The 20,045-nt window shown below is 39.9% G+C and overlaps 2 protein-coding genes across 3 annotated transcripts; both read right to left on the reverse strand.

Moving 5' to 3' along the window:
• Positions 1-810: 810 nt before the first annotated feature.
• Positions 811-9,292, reverse strand: LOC310807802 (uncharacterized protein). Its single transcript, XM_083674406.1, has 18 exons — positions 9,109-9,292; positions 8,579-8,601; positions 8,248-8,311; positions 7,791-8,002; positions 7,356-7,433; positions 7,170-7,223; positions 6,886-7,047; positions 6,598-6,753; positions 6,398-6,452; positions 6,130-6,220; positions 5,847-5,988; positions 4,461-4,565; positions 4,211-4,301; positions 3,705-3,891; positions 2,869-2,943; positions 2,518-2,620; positions 2,066-2,181; positions 811-1,496 (listed from the first exon to the last, which is right to left on the reverse strand). The coding sequence occupies exons 1-18, from the start codon at positions 9,134-9,136 to the stop codon at positions 1,376-1,378; spliced, it is 1,863 nt and encodes a 620-aa protein (XP_083530532.1). The 5' UTR covers positions 9,137-9,292; the 3' UTR covers positions 811-1,375.
• Positions 9,293-11,209: 1,917 nt separating this feature from the next.
• Positions 11,210-19,916, reverse strand: mfsd8 (major facilitator superfamily domain containing 8). 2 transcript variants are annotated; one of them, XM_083674218.1, is made up of 12 exons: positions 19,695-19,916; positions 17,902-17,984; positions 17,746-17,789; positions 16,774-17,014; positions 15,300-15,413; positions 14,938-15,082; positions 14,744-14,802; positions 13,944-14,052; positions 13,584-13,718; positions 13,331-13,434; positions 12,801-13,027; positions 11,210-12,422 (listed from the first exon to the last, which is right to left on the reverse strand). In XM_083674218.1, exons 1-12 carry the CDS (start codon positions 19,751-19,753, stop codon positions 12,216-12,218), a joined length of 1,527 nt encoding a protein of 508 aa, XP_083530344.1. In that variant the 5' UTR covers positions 19,754-19,916; the 3' UTR covers positions 11,210-12,215. The 2 variants fall into 2 exon arrangements, with proteins under 2 accessions (XP_083530344.1, XP_083530343.1); XM_083674217.1 differs by having other exon boundaries at positions 17,902-17,987.
• Between the last annotated feature and the right edge of the window lie 129 nt (positions 19,917-20,045).

Consider the following 20,045-nt stretch of genomic DNA (forward strand, 5'->3'; position numbering starts at 1 on the left):
ACATTTCCTTGCCAGTATGAGTTTCACAAGAGAAACATTGATGAATGGCAAAAGTAGAGTAATAATTGAGTATTTAAATTACTTATGAGCTTGCTATTGGCAAAGTTATTGGTTGAAATTCCAAGACACTGGAACATGGAGGTTGAAAGCTGCAGAAATCTTCATCAGTCAGTGTGGTTGAGGTTACTGGCCTATTGAGTAAATATACTGTGCAATAGAGGTCATGCTAATTGATGAAGGCTACCAATGCCTCTTATTTCTCAATACTCTTATCAGAGTGGTAGAATCAATCCATTCGGGAGGAACGGATTGCTGGAACCCCTTGTTTGCTGCCACGGTAAATAATCATGACTGAATCATGAACAATGATGAGATAGAAAGTTGAAGAGGCTACACGAAAAGATGCTAACCTCTCTCACATCATTATTCATAAATACAATACATTCATTGGTTTTATGGTAAATCTGAATGAAAATACACTAATGTAAAATATGACATTCTGCAGCTTATTTTTGCATTTTGCAGCTTATATACTTTAGACCATTGTACCTGTACCAAAGGATGACCTCAGCTGAGGCATTTGTGCCAAACAAGTGCTGCCATCTGTTGGTTGACTTATTTACTATGTATTGAAACGGTAAATGCCGTAGCCCTTTTTTTCAATGACATTTTTTGGATTTCAATTCACTTCTGGAATTGAAAAGGAATTCACTACTTCAACCTGGCTCTGTCCAATCATTCAGCACATGTTGTTCAAAGATCCTCCTGAATACATTATATATGTCAAGATATCAGTAATCATATCACAAATGAGAGCAAAGTATGACATCTTTAATCATATTCTCAGGATTACAAAACATGATTGGCAGTTTCTTGGTATGGCACAATAAAATGCAGTTGATTGAAATATGACTATAAAGAACATATACACTGATATGTCATCCATCATCAAAAAGCTAAATTAAATGTATTACAGAGAAATATCTTGATGCACAAATCTTAGGCATAGCCAGCTTCATACATTAGTTGACATCGCTTAACTGTAAAACAGAAACAGTAAAATCCTACCCAATTAAAACCCTGCATAAATTAAGCATGACTAACAGAAATGTCTGCTCCAGATCAGTGATTCCAAAACACTTGTTTTGTGTGGTGACCAACCTACAGCTTTTAAAATGTTCCTTGTACATAAAATAACATTCCTTGTGTGACAAACTACAAGGAATCAAGTCACAGCCCCACAAGTGGGAAACTCTGCTTTAGAGCATGACGGACATGAACTATCGTAACCCCTGAAAGAGTAGGCCGTCTTTAAAAGTGATGAGTGGTTTTATTCAGGGTGGATGCGACTGGAATGTGGGGGGTGGAGCAGTGGTCACTTGTCTGAGGTCTTCCCTTTGCCCCTGTCGATGCCCTTGTGTTCCAGGATGTGCAAGAAGGAACAGGAAGGCCTCCTGTTGCAGCCCAGGTTTCTCCAGAAGAAGCACTCTCTTTGTCTGCAAGGGATGAAGAAGTCACACAATTACTATACATGTATTTGTTCACCTTAAACATTCTGAATGACAATTATTGTTTTCATTAAATGGTGGTGTGACTGTGACAAGAGTCTTTGATAAATTGCTGGTCAGAGGTTTGCACTAAGAAGTATACTACATTGCTAGATTAAAAAGGCCTGTCATCTCCAGTATGATGATACAGAGGTAGCCTATCTAGCTCATAGAAAGCAGATTTTCTCTGCAAGTTAGTCGGTGAGTGAGAGAGGGTACCCAGCCGCATGCTCAATTTCCACGCAGTTGGCAAGGAAACAAACCACTTGTTATGGAAATGGGGAGTGATGATGACGTGTCAAACAAACCCCAATGCCGATTGAACATGCTGAATTGGACAAATCATCACCCAACTAACGTCAACGAACACTGACGGGCAGTGCCCACCGCCACAACTCTGTTGTTTGTTGGAGTTTGTTTGGCATTGTATGGGCAGTGTGCAAGCGCCTTTGCAATGCAAGCCCAAAGCAAACAACTTAAAATTCACTTTTTGGATTTGTCATCTGTCTACTACTCACTTGGTATCAGTGGTGGGCAGGTCAACAGATTGGTGGGCTGACTTGGATATGCCCAGGCGTGTGGGGATTCTATCTGGGTAGCGTACTGAGATCCTGGTGCCCTGGAGTTCTCTCCCCTGTAGAACCAAAGATAGACATCACATTCATAATGAAGATTAATGTGTAGGTCAGCCAAGAGACCCTAATAAAAAGACTGGTTATCATACTTTGCTTATTTTAACATAAGCATCTCATCACCAACATTGTCACATCTACACATATTGACACTGCCCACATCTACCTGACCCACCCACCCATCCACCGAACCCTGGCCAGCCTCCTGACAGATAAGCAGTTGACTTGGGCAGGTTTAGCAGGTTGGTGAGCAAGTACAAAGGTTGGCAGCTAGGGAGAAGAGCAAGCAGGTAGGCAGGAGGTCTAGTGTACATGTCTGCCTAAGAAAAGACACTTACGTGATATGTCATGATAGCATCCTCACAATTGTCTGGATCGTAGTAGTTAACAAAGGCACATCGTCGGGTACGCAGTAATTTTATACTATGAACTTCCCCAGAACTGCAAAAGAAGATCATGGGGCACATTTAAAGTATTTTCTCAATTCCTCACATCCTCTCCATGCCTCCTCCTCAAAACACATTGGAGCAAGGTCCAAGGTAAGGAGAGGTGAGAGGATACAAGAAATCGAGGAAAGTCTTGAGATTCGGCCATGGAGAAGTGATGTGCACTTATAACATATATGAGTGACCCAAGAGAAAGTTGTGCCCACTGCCGCCAGGGTGAGGTGTTGAAGAACTTTCACTTACCCACAGAATAAGCTCTCTATCATAGTCTCTGTTACTGAGGGAACCAGGTTTCCAACCCAAATAGAGAATAGTTCACTGATGAAAAGCAAATAAATCAAATTACCAAAAAAACAACATATAATGGTTATGTTTACCATAGCATATTTCCATACAGTCTTTAGAACTTCTTTGCAGATGAAATACACAGCAAATAATGTAATTTTTGACCAGTCAAAATGTAGTACCAATGAATTGTCGTGGAAATCTATTACTTATCAATAAAGAGAGTACTGACAAATGACTCCAAACTTCTAAAAGCTTTATTTTAATGCTACAGCAGAGACCACAGTTAAGACACGCTACGTAAGCATGCCCCAAGTGACCCCCTGAACATCAGTGGCAGGCCTCTTTATGTAGTTAGTTCTGCTCATACAGTATTTTGAGATACAACAGGGTCAGGTCAGATGGTTCCCAGCATTACACGGCCCTTAACACCAGCAGTTTATGATCAAATGTATATGGTTGGACAGTATCTTGTTTTGGTTGGACAGTCCAAATATTAATTAAGGAGACCTTGAGTGCTTACAGTCAGACAGTAAGCACTTCAAAGACCATCTTCTACACACGACTTTCATTCAGCACGCTTCCGTGTATAATGGAAAATTACAGCAGTACAACAGTTCAATGAAAATACAGTACAGTATTCTAAGTTAACCTTTTCTACAATCTATTAGGTATTCATCATCTAACATTTATCACAGTACCGCATTAGCTGGTACAGATGGCTAGAGATTAGTCAAAATATGTATTGGCAACCTTGACATAATGTAAAATTCAGGTTTTGCCTGGTCACTTACGGTTCTGGTTGAGTTTTCTCAAGTTTAGTCTTTACAGGACAGGACTTAGCCTGGGGCTTTGGTGTATCCTGGGGCTGGGGCTGGGGTTCGGTAGAGGCAGAGGCAGCAGTTGATGTTCTGGAGGCACTCTCTACTTTGGCAGGGTGGGCAGGACTTGCAGCTGGAAAACTGCCATTATAAAGGATCCCTAGAACATGACAAATACTTAAGCCTTGAACAAACATGTTAAAAAAAGGACTGAACAACATAATGCTTTGATGTCAAACTCAAGTTAGGCAACCACAAGTTAGGCAAACCCATACCTCTCTCACAGTCAGTGTTAATAAAAGAGTGCAGTTACTAAAAGTTCATGTCATCAACATTTGTGTGTGCACCAACATATGAGTAGTGAAAACTTCCATAACAAAATTTGCCAGTGTGTATAAGGCCAAAGGTATGTCTGTTGAAATAACATATACATTAAAAATGTGTACAGGCAAAGTGAGGAGGCACTTTCCAAATCTCACCAGACATTTGGGACAGTGCCTGTAGTGCTTTCTCCACTGTCCCATGAAATATTAAGGCATTTGAGCTTTGCTCCCGGGAAAAGCCAAACTCCTGCAACAAGACCACAAGTTCCCAGAAGCACTTAGTCAATAATTACACACAAGTGGACCCAGAAACACGTCACGTCACATGTATGTCAATGGTATCTAATAACATGAAATTCTATTGTCATGCAGTACCGTCAATTATTTTGATGGTACAGCTACTCACCATTAGCTGTGTTATCTGGACTCTCATCAGTTCCTGGGCAGCATCTGCACAGGAGCTGTCCTGCTGTAGAACTTCCTTTAAGGCCTGGATGGCTTCGTCGTATCTCTGTGGAAAACTATGAGCTGTTAGCTCTACATAATCTAGATCACACATTCTCAGTCCAAGTAGTCCAAACTGATTCTTGCAAAACTTCACATTCATTCAGGGGTGACAGAACAACAGGAAGTATGATTGGCTATGGTATCAAGGGGCAATAACTTAAAATCTTCTCTTGAAGTTCATTAAATGCCCACTAAATTGAAAATCGTAACTTCCAGTGTTTTGGTTTTAATGTTGGCTTCACCAGATCAAATTAGCATCACAAAAATATGAAAAATGCAGTTTCTGTCGTTTTCCAGTGATCTTCACTCCGTCACCACGACCTGCTCGGTTTACATTTTACATCCTTCCCATTTTAGCCAGCACTAGCAGTGCACACAGTCAGCTCAGCAGGTACAGATAACAGCCCAGACTAGATGAAACTGGCCATTTAGAATGTTGTGATAAAATGCAGCAAGACATCAGAATACAAAGGTAAGAAAACAATGTAGTAAAGTAACTAAACAAAAATATAATAGCATCCAACTGCAAACAGAAATGTTGCATAAATCCACATAAGAGACACTGTAGGCTGCTAACAAATTGGTCAACATTATAGTCATCTAAAAAACATGGTTGACGGACGGCTGACAATCAAGAATGTGTACTGTCAATCAATTTGCAAGCGTCACGCCCAGTCAATCCTTTAGTCCACTGACTTGAGAAATTGTGATAAGCAAAAAAGCTACTTCTTGCTTCTTTTGTAGCATTTTAATTACTTTTTTTTTTTAAGTAACCAATTAAAGAATGTAACCTAACATTTACACAGAAATGATTTGATATGGAAATCAAAGTCACTTTAGTGGGCCTTTAGGCAGAATGGTCTGAGTATTTCAGAAATTGCTGATCTACTGGGATTTTCATGCACAACCATCTCTAGGGTTTACAGAAAATATCCAGTGAGCGGCAGTTCTCTGGGCAAAAATGCCTTGTTGATGCCAGAAGTCAGAGGAGCATGGGCAGACTGGTTCGAGATGATAGAAAGGCAACAGTAACTCAAATAACCACTTGTTACAACCAAGCTATGCAGAAGACCATCTCTGAATGCACATCACGTCGAACCTTGAAGCAGATGGTCTACAAAAGGGGGTCCAACCCAGTACTAGCAAGGTGTACCTAATAAAGTGGCCAGTGAGTGTATGTTAGCAATGATTTAGGCATTATAAAATGAGCAATACTGGTTTAGTATAGTGGTGTGTGTGTTCACATAAAAGCGTTTGTGTTGCAACAAGGCCATGGTGACATTACCTTTAGACCTGCCAGAGCTCTGCCCTTCCTGTAAAGTCCTTTGACCCAACCAGGACTCATGTTGAGGGCTAACTCTGCATCAGTGAGGGCTCTCTCATACTCCTGCATCTTCTCAAAACAAAACGAGCGGTTGCCAAACAGCCTGGAACACAAAGAGAAGTCCTTAGTGGCTGCCACAGTCTGACACCAAACGAATGCTTCTCGAGTCAGCGGATCATTGTGGAGGTCGACAAAATAATAATTGGTAACCACTTTAGAATGCCAACATGATTGTATTTCTTACCGAAATTCTTTAGGGTTGTGCCTAATTGCATCTGTAAAATACTTCACAGCCATGTCAAAACAACCAGTGCTGGCAAACTGATTCCCAATTACTGCGGAGAAGAGGTTTTATTGAGACTTCATTGTAATGCTGCGCAACAAATATTACCATTAATGTCAAACCTCTACTCCTTTTCAATGAACATTAATCTATACCTAAATCACAATCATTTGCACACTCTAAAATCCCTTTGACACCAGGCACTTCACCACCTTTAGACCAAACTCACCGGCCAGCTCTGTACTTCTTTTGACGATATCTTCAGTGCTAGGTATAGCAGAATTCTGTGAGGCAACAAGACAGACAGCTTGCAAAGTTATATTCTAACATTAGTATTACTGCTGTATTGCCCATTAAGGATGAATTAGAAATGAAAATGGCATGCATATCCCCTTGAAAAGAGTGATGTTAAACACCACTTTGCCCCACCTTTATTAATTCCTTCTGTCCTTCATTTGATTTGTCCTTGAGCTGACCGATTGGTCTTGTCTTTGTCTCCTTTCGCTCTGGCTTAGGCTTCTGGACAAGTTTACGCTTTGCTATGTCAACAGCTTTAGATATAAAACAGCTATTCATATCCAGTTCCTGATTGGACATTAAAGAGAAAAGGGTCAACTCAAGATCTATTTATATTAAACAGTCGTAATTCTAAAAATAAATATTTAATGTCATGGACAGCAAGCCCTTTTTAACCTCAGAGTTGCTGTGAATACTCACCTCTTCACTCTCCTCATCTTCACTGGAATCTTCACTGCTGTCACTATTGTCACTGCTGTCTGAATCTCTATATGTGTCCTGCTTCCCTTCTGTAGCACCAGTGCTAGAACTATCCTTGTGAGACCTATTTATGCCTGTACTCTCCGCTGAGTCGCCATTTACCTGTCATGAGAGAACGTTTTTCAAAATATATTCATATTACCAAGCCGATTTATATATTTATTTTTAATTAAATATATAGCAATACAACATTGCAGAAGCTCAAATGCTTTTACAGAACTCACCTGTACATTTTTAACTGTGTTCTCTTTTTCAAGCCGTTTTCTTTCCCTCTGTTTCTGTTGGTCAGAAATTGAGGGGGAAAAAAGCAGAAAGCAGAACAAAACAATGTTCTTATCTCAGCCTCCAGATGGTACAGTAGGAGTTAAGGGTAAACTAGCAAACCGTATACTTTTCACTCCAAAGCTCACCAATTTTTTAAGACGCTTCTTCTCAGTCTTTTCTTTGGTCTTTCGCTCTTCTAATAGCCTGGCAACTTTCTCATCATGCTGAGGAATTAAAAGATAAGTGTTCTAATGGTATAGAAGAGTATTCAAAGCTTAAAGCAATGGAGCAAATCCATTCTTTCACATTTTCACATGCAAATAGGTTTGGATTTCTGATGTGTTTCAATCAGTTCCATGAGGGGAGCATTACTTTCTTTAGACATAATTTGAAGCCATGTGTATATAATTTGTATACTAAGTCCTATGACAACAAAAACATAATGGAGCAGTTGTACTAATCAAACTATGGTATCAGGTACCGGTAAGTCACATACATCAAAACCAAGGGGTATATAATTTGTAATAAATGTATCTATTACAGACAGTGGTTTCATGAGCCATCAAAGCCAGACAACTCACACTCTCAACTGCGTATGTCTTAGGAGCCGCTCTGACTGGTCTTTGATTATAGCGCAGAGAGGAATGCTGACGTGAACCTCTTGAACTGGATAAGAAGTTGCTTGAAAATCCACAGTACGACCTCCTGTCACTATTGTTTTTAAAATTACCATCTTCATCATCATTCACATAAATGTTATCCAGGTACTTGTGATTGTTATGGAACTCTACACCTGTGTGAAAAGAAAAGTTAGGGTTAGGGTTAAGTCATTTGATCTTGATGGGATCTCCACAGCAAAATGATGGGGCTTAAATCAAACTGCAAAGTAAAATTATTCATTGGTATAGTGCAGCCAACTAGGAACGATTGAGTTGCAATGACATATCTTATTATTAAGCAAAGTGATACAGCCTCATGTATACTTCTAAAATATGGTTATTTTGTCAATTTACTTTGAGGTATCTTTTCTGTTCTTACCAAGAATTCCAATCTGCAAAGGCTCTACCCCACGCTGATATCTCATGTAATCGAAAACCTTTTCCTGTGAAGTAAGAAGGAAGATACAACCATATAAATTGTATACATTCATCATGCTGACAAATAGTCTGATACTGTGTGTAGCTAATGCGAATGTAGCAGGATGTAATGCATTGCCGTCATCATTCTCCCAGCCTAGCTGGTTACTTCCTGATCTCGGTTAAGTTTAAAGCGTTTCCAACCGTGGCCAGTGCCACTCCAACAACAATCTATGCTTGACTTAATTGTTCCCCAAAAGTAACAACCATAAAAGATCTGCAATGTTACTTACTACCATGAGGAGGTCTTCGGCATCTGGTGTTGGAGGAAGTAGTACAGACAGAAAACATTAGTCATTGCACAATTGAAGCATTAGCTTAGTTACATTGGTTGTGTCTATACAAAAACAAAACCACACATGCTGGAATTGGTCGCAAGATGTTAGACAATATTATTAATAACAAGCCATCTGGTTGTTCAACCAGTCGTTTATGGAGACAGCCAACGTAGCTAGGAGTTAAACTGGAGTTCTACTCGTCGGACTAGTAGTCCCAACAAGACAGCTCGAGTCGTTTCAGGTGTAGTTGACGTTTTCCTTCATAAATGTACTGAAATTTAGTTTTTAATTAAAATAAATAACGTGTTATGACTGAACTGATTTGTAAATGCTTGTCAAGCAACGTTCTCCATAGCTCGACGCGCCATTTATTTCCCAACAATGAGCCTGAATTTAGCTGGCAAAAACTTTTCGAAAACATTTCAGTGCGTTGCCACATAGATCGTTCTGTACTAGTTAGCAGTACAGACAGAGAATGCTCTTACCTGGCTCGACCTCTCTCCATCTAGCCATGTCGAAGGATAGCGTTGTATTATAAAAAATGCGGGGAGATTTGCATTACTATAGGGCTGTTAACTTAGCTCATATTTATTTTGTTTTTCTGCCAACAAGATCACCAGCAGACGTTGCTGGCGTGCTCACTGCTCATGAAATGTTTAGCTTTAGAGAGCAAATAGGAAAGAGAGGGCACTGTTGGCATTTTCCTTGGCGTAACGCAAAGCCAACCAATAGCGGAAGTTGCTATTGACTAGAAACCCTCTTGTTAAATTCCTTGACCATTCTGTACGGGCTGCTTCCAATAGGGTGGAATTGCAGACTGCAATTCGGGCCGTAACTTGATATGGGCGTCCCTTTATATTAGGAAACGCCCATTGATGCCTGCCATTGGTCAGTTCCCGCACTGTCCCAAGCTGTTTATATTTACCAGGCTTCCGGATTTCCCATGTCAAAATATGCTAATGATATTCCACTTGATTCTGCAGCCTCCTCTGTGGATGGAGCTTTGTCTAACCTACAGACCGCATTTGACACCATTCAATGTGTAACGTCTCGTCCTCTTTCTTAGTTTATGTTTGTTTCATGTTATTCATTTATTGTTTCCTGTTTATTTTTGTGTTACTCACCTTGTCTCTCGTTTCAGACACTTCACCACATGCGCTTGTGTGTCTTCCGCCTGTGTGATTGTCTACCCCGCCCTGATTGGCTTCACCTGTTCCTTATCATCCTTCCCTGTGTATTTAGTATGTGTTCCCCTGTTTCTGTGCCAGTTTGTCTTTGTACCATCGTGTCATACATCTCAGCATTTCCTAGTGATAAGTATTCTTGTTTTTTGATCTCCGAGTGTGTTTCTGACTTTGCCTTTTTGCCTACCACTTTTCTGATTATCTGCTTACCCGTTGACTGCCTACCTTTGTACCAAACCATTTTGAAAGTAAAGACTATTCTATTGGATTTGAGTTTTTGTCTCCTAGTCGTGCGTTTGAGTCATTTGCCTGAGTACTCCTGCCATTACACTATGCTTACTTGTGGACCTCAAGTTAGTACGAAATGCAGCCGAAGCTAAGTATGTGCTTTTCTCTGGAACTCACAAGTCTGAGGCCATGGATTCAAAGATATGCACCTCAGATGGTTCCCAAATTGAGTCCCCTCTTACAAGCATCTTGGTATCTGGATTGATAAGTTATTGTTTACATATAGATGAATTAACAAAAAAGCTGACAGTTAAACTAAGCTTTTTCTATAGGAACAGGTCATGCTTTTCACTTGACAGGAACATTGATTGTACTGTTTTTTTGTTGTTGTTTTTTTTACTATCAGTGACTATGACTATGGGGACATCATTTATATGCGGGCGACCTCCTCCACTTTAAAACACTTCAATTTAGTCTATCATTCAGCACTTTGTTTTATTACAGGTGAGAAGTTTCATACTCATAACTGTCTTATATCAGGAGGTGGGGTGGCCGTCCCTAACTGCTGAAAGGACCCAACGCTGGCTCTTGTATGTATATAAAGGAGTTCTCCATAAACTCCCATACTATCTTGCATCCCTTGTCACCTGGAGAGCTAGCACTGATCAGACACGGTCTCAAGATTGGTTAGTCCTCAAGGTCCCAGGTCTCCTCTGAGCTGGGTAGAACTGCCTTTAGTGATTGTGCTCCTCAGGCATGGAGGACTTGTTGCTTTAGTATCATTGAGCCATTTTAGGAACTTTAAGGATTCCTCAGTGCTCTTGTTATAATTGATTACAATATTTTACAGACAATCAGGGCACCCTTGAAAAAGAGACTGGTCTCAAAGGTTTCCCTGAATAAAGGATATTAAAAAAAATGAAAAAAGATAGTAATGTTTTGTGGCTGTCATAACTTGCAGCACTCTCCCTATGCTCTAGTCAATGTTAGGCTCCATGTTTCGCTGTACAAGAAAAGTTTGCAAACATGGAAATTAAGAATGTTGGTGATGGTCTTTGAAATACTAATAATTTATTAAATCAATCAAGTGCAAATTCTGTTTTCAATTACCAAAACAATAGTGATGAATGTTACCATTAAACATGGCATCTGAATATATAAATAATGATACGTGTGTAAATCACACTAACCTGACGATTTATTGTAAATGACTATGCTGCCAAAATATGATCATGTCAATAAAAACAAGACTTGAATTTGTAAATGTGGCTGCATTTATTCATAGCACCCAAAACATGAATGCAGACTGTTAGTAATTCATTACCAATGCTTAGTTGGGTTATTCAAAAGTATAACCTGACAAGAGATTTACAACATTCACTTAAAGAAAATATTTTCTAACATGTACAGCCTTTCAATTGTGTCAGTGCATGTTCAAAGAAAACGCTTCATTGCAAACAACCAGACATTCGGTACCTTTCAGAGCACATGAACAACACCGAAATAATCTGCAATAGTTATACCAAAATGATGGATGTGGTTGCTATTGTGCACTGTATCAGTCTGGTACAGTAGGATGCTTTTCCGTGTCCATGTTATAGTAACGGAGCAAGGACACTGGTTTGTGAACATTACTTTTTTCATCAGTAACAGCGAAGATGCATCAACAAAAAAAAACATTGCACAGAGAAATATTATCTTCTTAAATTAGTCAGTTTCCACTATTGAAAACATGAGATTATTTATTTTAAACACACAGTGCTGTTTGTGATTAAAGTTATTATTCAATTCAGGAAAATAAATATTACAAATGTACTTAGAAGCATTTAAAAATCACTCTTACCATTTGATTCCAGTGGTCCCCAAACAAGTCTAAGATACTGGCAAAAAGTGAAAGCACATTTGAAATTGCACTTCCCATGTTAGGTGACTTACAGTAGAAGCTTTAATGGTGGAAGTATTGTATTAGCTCCCTTTCAACTAGAGAAGCGGTCCTGACTCATACATTTTTGTTGGGTTAAAAACCACCTTGTTTCTTTAGCAAACAGCTTCATGATCAAACCTGAGTGACAAACTATAAGACATTGCAAAGCTGTCATTACATCCAGGCAGTAACAATCATTACATCATTAGTGAATGCTTAGGTCCCAAAAATACTGCGGGGGGGGGTGCTCCAGTAGTTACTCAAGGATCCTCCCGTGACGTACAGAAAAGGCGATGAGTCTGTGGTAGAGGGCCCCCAGGAGCAGAATGGCCATTAGCACCATGCCACAGATGAGGCTGAAGGCCCAGCGGGGCCCCAGGATTGCGTACACCTGGGAAACAAACACAGGCCCCAGGGTCCGGGCCCCGCTGCCGGAGGCTGTCAGCAAGCCCATGTACACACCCTGTGAACAGAGACACACAGTGAGACAGATACCTTGCCCACATTACTGCTATTCCATTTGCTTCCATTTCATAACCAAATTCAAGTCAGTTGAAAATCTTATTTAAAAAACAGTCAGAGAGCAGATTTCAAAATAAAGGTACCATTTCATACAAGCAATAAGAGCACAACAAATGCCTCTCTCACTGCAATGAAAATATGGCCTGAGAGAGCTCCATTCATCTCAATGGACCCACTGTCAATCTCAACACCGCTGCTTCAGTGTATGAATTGACTGGAATGCTAGGAATGCTAATATAAGATTGTCTTCAATCTCTCAGTGTCCCTTAATAGGTTCAGTATGAGAATGTTAGCATTAGCTATGGGTATGTGCACATACCTGTGGCTTAGGCCCTATGATTTTGGAGTAGAGTGTGTAGGACATGACATTGCAAGCTGGATAGCCCATCCCGATGAGGACGTCAGAGCTGATGTACTGTGCCAGGTGAATGGCAGGGGTGAACTGGCACCAGGTCTGTTCGGCTGGGCAGCCCGTCGGCTCCAAGGAGCTGTTGGAGACTGGGGTGGGGTCAAAGGTCTCCTGGATGACAGAGTTGTTCTTTATGTCTGTATTTCAAGGGATTTAACAAATACACATGCTGATAATTTACCCCAGCCATGGACAAGTTTGTAGTTTGCTCCTGTCGTCTATGCTACATTTCTACAGTGAATTCCACGTGAATAATAAAAATCAACTTCAAGTTGTGAGGGCGTATGACCATGTTGCCATGTTACTGGGGTTCCTACTCAATCAACAGGTAAAGAAGTTTTGAAAAGCAAGTCAAAAACAGAATTCCTCTAGTAATGTAACAATGTAGATTCATCATTTCAAAGCAAAAACACCCTCAACCTAAACCTTGAAATCCATACCTGCCCACTGGATTTTTGGGTATTGGTTCCCCCAAGGGAGCAGAACAAAGAAGCCACAGAATATTAAGACCAAGCCTCCTAGGAGCACAAGACGATCACCAAACCTGGAAGATAACAGGCCCTTCAATTGTGAGTCCTGTAAGGAAACTCTTTCAACGTATTCACAACATTGTGGAAAAAATGGGTCTAGCATTTGTAAAGCAAGTCATTTCAAACCCATTAGTTATGATAGTGTGAAGGTCAAACCACTTACCTTTGAGAGATAATCTTTACAACTAGAAACACCAGTACGGACTCAAAGCCAATGCAGGAGAGAATGAGGCCATTGTAAAGGACAGCATCCTTCCTCGTCCAGGAAAACATATCCATTGACAGAGGAGTAGCTATGCTGCGAACAGGTTAAAGCCTCTGTTTAGAAACAGTATAAAGCAAAGGGATGAAACTATCTAGTAAAACACATGACTTTACATTCTTTAATTGTTCTCAGTTAGCTAAACAAGCTAAAGTATTCCTTGTGCAAAAAAATGTGCAAGTGATATTAGTCTGAGGCAGAACAAATAGCATTCATGATTTACATGTGAAAAGTAGCAAAGACTGTAAATCAAATACATACGTCTCAAAGACTGCAAAAATGAACATGATGATGAAGAACATGGTATTGGATGTCAAAACAGCTATTTGATCAATATTCCCCTCTGTCTCCTGGCTGAAATCCACTCTTTCTAAAAAAAGAGCAGAAAATACAATATAGACAGCCTGTTTCGAAGCACCGTGCAAGTTTCCAATACCAGCAATAGTTTAAATAAACAAGTTACTATTAGTTTAATATTATCTATTTAACAGATGAGACTTAAACAGAAGATATATTTCCACAAATCTAACAACGTAAATTGATGATCTCTAAACTGTCTCTATGCAAATGTTTATATACATTATACACTAACATTTTTGTGATTTTGATTACATTTATCAAAAACTCATATACCAACAATACATTGCAAAATGTATATGTAAAAACAAATACAAAAAACAAACAAAGTACTTCGGCCTCCAATGAGGGGTGGGGGTGGCTGGGCTAATAATAATAATTATTATAATAATAAATAATAAATAAAATACATTGCTGCCATTAATTCTTGAACAATATGTTATAAATGCCTCATGAGCTTAGTCCAACTATCTTAGCCCATCAGAACCCAAAATAAGCTTGTTTTACTCCATTGTTTGTAAACAATGCAATTGTAAACAAACACTGTATAGCTTCAAAACATGGTTAAAACTATAATTTTGATCTCATGAATAGTCAGTCTTTGCATTCATAGCTCTGTCTATGAAACTTTTGCAACTTTAATGCATTACAAATATATATATTTTTTTTTAAAAACGTTTTTTTTTTTTCAAGAAAGTATGTACCTTCTGACACATAATTGATGGCCCGGATATGTCTCCCATTGTCGTCAACACAGTGTTCCCTGTTGAACCAAAATGAGAGTGAGAACAGCTAACACAGGCCTATGCGACAACTAGTCATATCAAAAAAGATATACATACTGTCTCAATTACGAAAAATCAAGATTATCAATGGAAGTTCATTAGTGATACCTCACCTTAACACCAGTACGACCAGCAGGATGTTGATGACACCAAAGAATGCAGCCAGTAGAGCCGGGGCGGTGTACATGTTCAGCTGCAGGTCAATGATCGTCACAGCAACGCCTTTCTCACCAATGAATGACAAGACTGCCTGAAGAGCTTACATTCAAAAGCATACAGATGCAAATTAAATGGGCTACCCTTGGGAAGAACAATGTGACACTTCACAAATGTATACTGTTGAATGTTCTGGTATAGCCAATACAGTACCTCTGCTGACAATGTACCAACTTGGCTAATGCTAAACATAGGCTAGTGCTAAAGAATAGCCACATGGCCAGATTGGATGAGATAAAGTATGGGAAAATATCCGTACCTGGACCCAGAATAAACCCCAGAGCCTGACAAGCACTCATATTAGCCATAGCACTAGTCCTCTCCTTCAGCGAGGTGGCTCCAGCAACATAGGATCTCACAACAGCAACATTCCCTATCAGAGCAGACAGGACCAACAACCATACACACACAGGCACATACAGCGCTGCTTGAGTATGTGAACCCCTTGTGCAATTATAGATTTTTTTAGTTTTTACCATGAAATCTTTATTTAATCAGAACCAGTCTTTTTTATCTGACATAACAAGTTGATATTTGCCAATTCCATATGTTGGTTTAGAGGAAATAATGTGTATAGTAGAAAAACTAAATTCTAAAGAAATTAGTGCAGGTGCAAAAATAAGTGAACCCCAAGTTGCAGTGGTTAAATCAAGTAGGCAAGTAGAATCAGGTGGGTAAATAATTGGGTACCAAATGAACCAATCAAAGGAGAGATCTTTAGAAAAGAGTTTGGGCAGGACTCTGATAAATACAGATAAGAAACCTGGTCAGTTTTGTGTTACCCACACAGGTGAATGCAAAACACACCATGCCGAGAGGAAAGGAGATATTATGGTACATTTCTATAGAGAATAAAGATTCCTAATTCCATAGAGGACAAGTTGAGTTAGAGAGAGAATAAGAACGCAGATGGCCAGAGGTTGATTTGTGAAGGGAGTGAAGGAAAGAGGTTCTTAGAGGTTACATGCGGGCATGAGAAGCCAGTATATTCAAGAAGCTAAAGCTGGGCTGGAAATGGGTCTTAGAACAAGACAAAGACCCAAAGCATCCAAGCAAATTTACCAAAGAATGGCTCAAGAGAAAGAAGATTTGTGTTTTGGATTGGCCAAGTCAAAGTTCTGACCTAAATCCAATCAAGAGGCTGTGGCAGGACCTGAAGTGGGCAGTTCATGCCAGACACCCCTCAAACCTCACTCAATTGGTTCTGTCAGGAGGAGTAGGCAAAAATCCCTCAAAACAGATGTCTGATGAGACTGATTAGTGGCTATACAAGACGTTTACTCCAAGTTATCGCTGCTAATGGAGGTGCCACATGCTAGTGACTGAAGAGGTTCACATATTTTTGCACACATGAAATCTGAGTTTTTGTTAAATAAACCACTTTCGTTAAATGAACAATGAAAATATCTTTTTTTGTTTGTTTGTGTCCTTTATTTGGAATGTCTTTATTACGAATTGGGGTTTAGATGTTTATAAGTTAATTTTAAGATCTTATACAAAAATAATGACCATCCCTGTAGGGTTCACAAACTTTCAAGCAGCACTGTATATCCAAAGAGTAAAACCACACATTAATGGAAATAACAACATCCAAAACGTACGCTGGTGTTGGCTAATGCAGCCAATCAACAGAACAAAATGAATGCACTCAAAAGTCTATTTTACTCTATACACAGGTCAATATGTTTAGCTTTCAACCACTACTGTAGTGTTTCTAATTAAAACAGACATACCTGCACCAAAACCTACAAAAGCTCGAGCTATGAGCATGTGAAACTTTTTCTCTGCGGTGGGAAGGAAGACGTAGGAGTAGTAGATGTTGGCAGCCACGTTGATGAAGATGGAACAGACCAGCGGCTCTCTCCTGGGCCTGTAATTGGACCACAGTCCAAAGAGTGGTGATGCCAACATCTGACCCAAGCTGTAGGCTGCTACCACCCAGCCCAAGAAACTGGCATTGGCACTGCTGTCAATCTAGATAACAGAGAACACAGACACTAATGGTTTCGAGGCATACAGGCCATGTTTAAATGTCTAGCTGAAGCAAGCCCACTAATTAGCAGTGGTTCGGCATTTTCAAGGTCTTCCCATTCAGGTTCAAACTCTGGTTCATACATGGCTAAAAATCTCAGGCTGGCCTTGCACCCTTGTGTTAGTTGGCTACCATCATTTAAAGTGGGGTTTGTTCTCATGAAGAGCTGAGGCATTGACAGTACTGTCAACCTGAGGCTGTGGAACATGAATATGAATGGTTTATGATAACACACCCAAAAGAAAAAGAGGCTCTGATGATTTTACTTCGAAACAAACGCACACACTACTTTGAGATGCTCAGGAATGATACAAAATTGAAATTAAACCAACTGGAGGGGAACTTTATTTAGTCTGAGTCTTAATTTGTGTTCTGGAAACCGGCCCATAATGTTTGTGGTTTGGATGGAAGCCATAAGTGTTGCAGTCTTGCATGCATTAGGCATTCAATACCATATTGACAACTGAATAGCCAAATTTACCTGAAAGAGGGTTTCATGCAACTACTTGAAACATGTCTGCAATCGTATTTGTCATTTTCTGAAAACCATAGAGGCCCTCCTCTTTCTTTTTCACTTCTTCTTTTCAATTATAAATTTGCTGTCATGGACTATTTCAGCACAGGTTCTTCAATGCAGTAGGTTCAGATATAAACAGGGAGTGTCATCTCTTACCTTTTGCAGATAGGGCCATAATGATGTGATGACAATTGTGAAACCTAAAGGAAGACATCAACTGGTTTTAATATAATTCTCAATCGGAAATTGGGCAAGCTATATGTATGTCGGGGAAACTGAACTTATGGCTATGTGGAAGGCAGATATACGTACCAACACTGCTTAGAAACATTGTGAAGTACATGACTCGAATAGACCGCCATCTGCTCTTGTATTCATCATCTTGGGATTTATTACTACTGATAAAGGGGGGATGACAGGTTTATTACTGTACATTGTATAATGTTGTTGATGTGTCTCAATATAGGCAGGCATCATGATAATACGTGGACATTCTAGGAATTTTTGACTGATTGACTTCCAATTTATTATTAGTTTTAATTATTTCAAAACAACCTAATGTGGCAATCTGGCACAATTAGTCTAGTGGAAAGGCCCCCAAAATGTTGACGTACCCCCTACCTGAGGTACAGTAGAAGGGTTAGCTAACCCTAACACCAACATGTTTTTTTACATCTCTAAGGTCTCCCATATATGAAATGGATGCTTGTATACAAATATTTTAGTGCAAAAGTGGTTGAATTGGGAGATACTGTGACACACCCCATAAACTAAAAAAGTACTGAATAATGCCTGGCCGCATGGGGAGTTGGAACACATATCACACATTGTAGTTTGTTAATCAACGTGAAAATCTGCAGCAGCACATCAATGTCACTCTTTCAAAACTGGCCAACTTTTTTGAGAAAACCTGAAGAGGCCTTCTTTTGGGAGGAGCCCTCCTTCTATCTAGGTTATCTGACTCAACGTGTCATTTCCCCCTACACCAGTTGATGAATCCCCGCCCTTCTCTGTGCCTAACCCATGTCCAGCTCACCCCACGGATAGGCCTACTAGGATCACTACTAGCTTTTCCCATTTACATTGTCTATACTCCCTACATTCGGTTAGGCAATAGTAAGTCTATCAGAGGCTCTTGTCTGAATAATCTCCTAGCTATTAAGACCTGACAGCATGCTGCCATTGATACTGAAAAGGGGTTACCCACATCAGATTTGGTCACTTAAATATGAGGTCCCTTACTTCTAGGGCTGACCCTGCTTAGTCGCCTCTCTGTTTTGCTCTCAGTTGACAGAGATTTTTTTTTTTAGTCAAGCTAATTGTTTATTTTCTCATGGAGCATGAGCTACACACACAAAGTTACAGTCGGTCTCAGCAGATGTATCCATTCCAGAAACCAGGGATGGCAGTGGCACAGCCCATCATTCTAAGACATAGGCTATAATGTGTTGGCATAGCACGCAGTCAAGTTGGGGTCACAGTAAATTATTGATGTCAATTTGGGGTCACGAGACAAAAACGTTTGGTAACCCCTGCCCTAGCCATTCCAGTTACCAGACCCCCAGGGCTTCTGGCAAAGGATATGGGGTCTCTGTGATTCACCATTCCAGGCGCAATCTCTCACCCAGGACCCAGACATCTGACTCCCACCCAAGACATCAGACAACTTGTATATCAACTTTTTTTTTTTAAATCATGGGTTACAACTCCCATTGCAGCCAGACTTTATTCTGCACTTTTTTGTTGTTCATGGAGTGTGTCACAATATCTCCAAATGTAACCACTTTTACAGTAACATATCTGCATACAACAATCCGTTTCATATATGGGAGAATTTCGAGATGTGAAAAAAACATGGTTGTGTTTTGTTCTGTATCGTGTATTTCAAACTAAAGCCCTTTTTGAGGTTTGTCCACTAACCTAAATAGGTCAAAAGGTATGGGGTCATTCCAAGTCCAAACAAGCCTTCTATGAATACCCTGCATTAGCTAATGTTGTTTGTAATAGAGCACGATGTGACAATGTGTAGGAACAGTACTGGCTAGCTAGCTGGCTATAGTTACCCAGACCTATACTATCTCTGGTTGCACCCTGATGTTACCTACCTGCTTGTATCATCTTTAAGCAATGGAGTATTCTCCTCAGAATCCAAAAGTTGAGACATTGCAGATATATAGTATAGCCAATGACAGCGTTTTACATTAGATGTCCCATAAGTTCCATCTACATCTCGATCCCTAGCTAAATGGATTGGTGGGATTCTGACCAAATAAAGACTATAATCGATAAGCGATTCTAAATGTTGCTACAAATCGTGAGTTCTCACGTGAAACTGCGATTAGGGGCATTTTGTCAACACTTCCTACTTTTCTTACTCTTGTGTGTCTCTTCATTACACGCATTGCGCCGCCAAGAGCACAGGAAGAATATTGCGCTTAGTTTTAAATCAGTACGCA

The sequence above is a fragment of the Argentina silus genome, assembly GCF_951799395.1.
Source record: "Argentina silus genome assembly, chromosome: 1".
Classification (NCBI taxonomy): domain Eukaryota; kingdom Metazoa; phylum Chordata; class Actinopteri; order Argentiniformes; family Argentinidae; genus Argentina; species Argentina silus.

Excerpts from the sequence above, each read along its gene's own strand:
- mfsd8 (XM_083674217.1), bottom strand. The coding sequence starts at position 19,753 with ATGTCTCAACTTTTGGATTCTGAGGAGAATACTCCATTGCTTAAAGAT. Across the intron at positions 15,083-15,299 it reads GGGGTTTATTCTGGGTCCAG|CTCTTCAGGCAGTCTTGTCA; the intron begins GTACGGATATTT and ends TTTGAATGTAAG. Across the intron at positions 12,423-12,800 it reads TCATAGGGCCTAAGCCACAG|GGTGTGTACATGGGCTTGCT; the intron begins GTATGTGCACAT and ends CTCTGTTCACAG.
- LOC310807802 (XM_083674406.1), bottom strand. The coding sequence starts at position 9,136 with ATGGCTAGATGGAGAGAGGTCGAGCCAG. Across the intron at positions 6,754-6,885 it reads AAGATGAGGAGAGTGAAGAG|GAACTGGATATGAATAGCTG; the intron begins GTGAGTATTCAC and ends ATGTCCAATCAG. Across the intron at positions 2,944-3,704 it reads GAGAAAACTCAACCAGAACC|TGAACTATTCTCTATTTGGG; the intron begins GTAAGTGACCAG and ends GCTTTTCATCAG.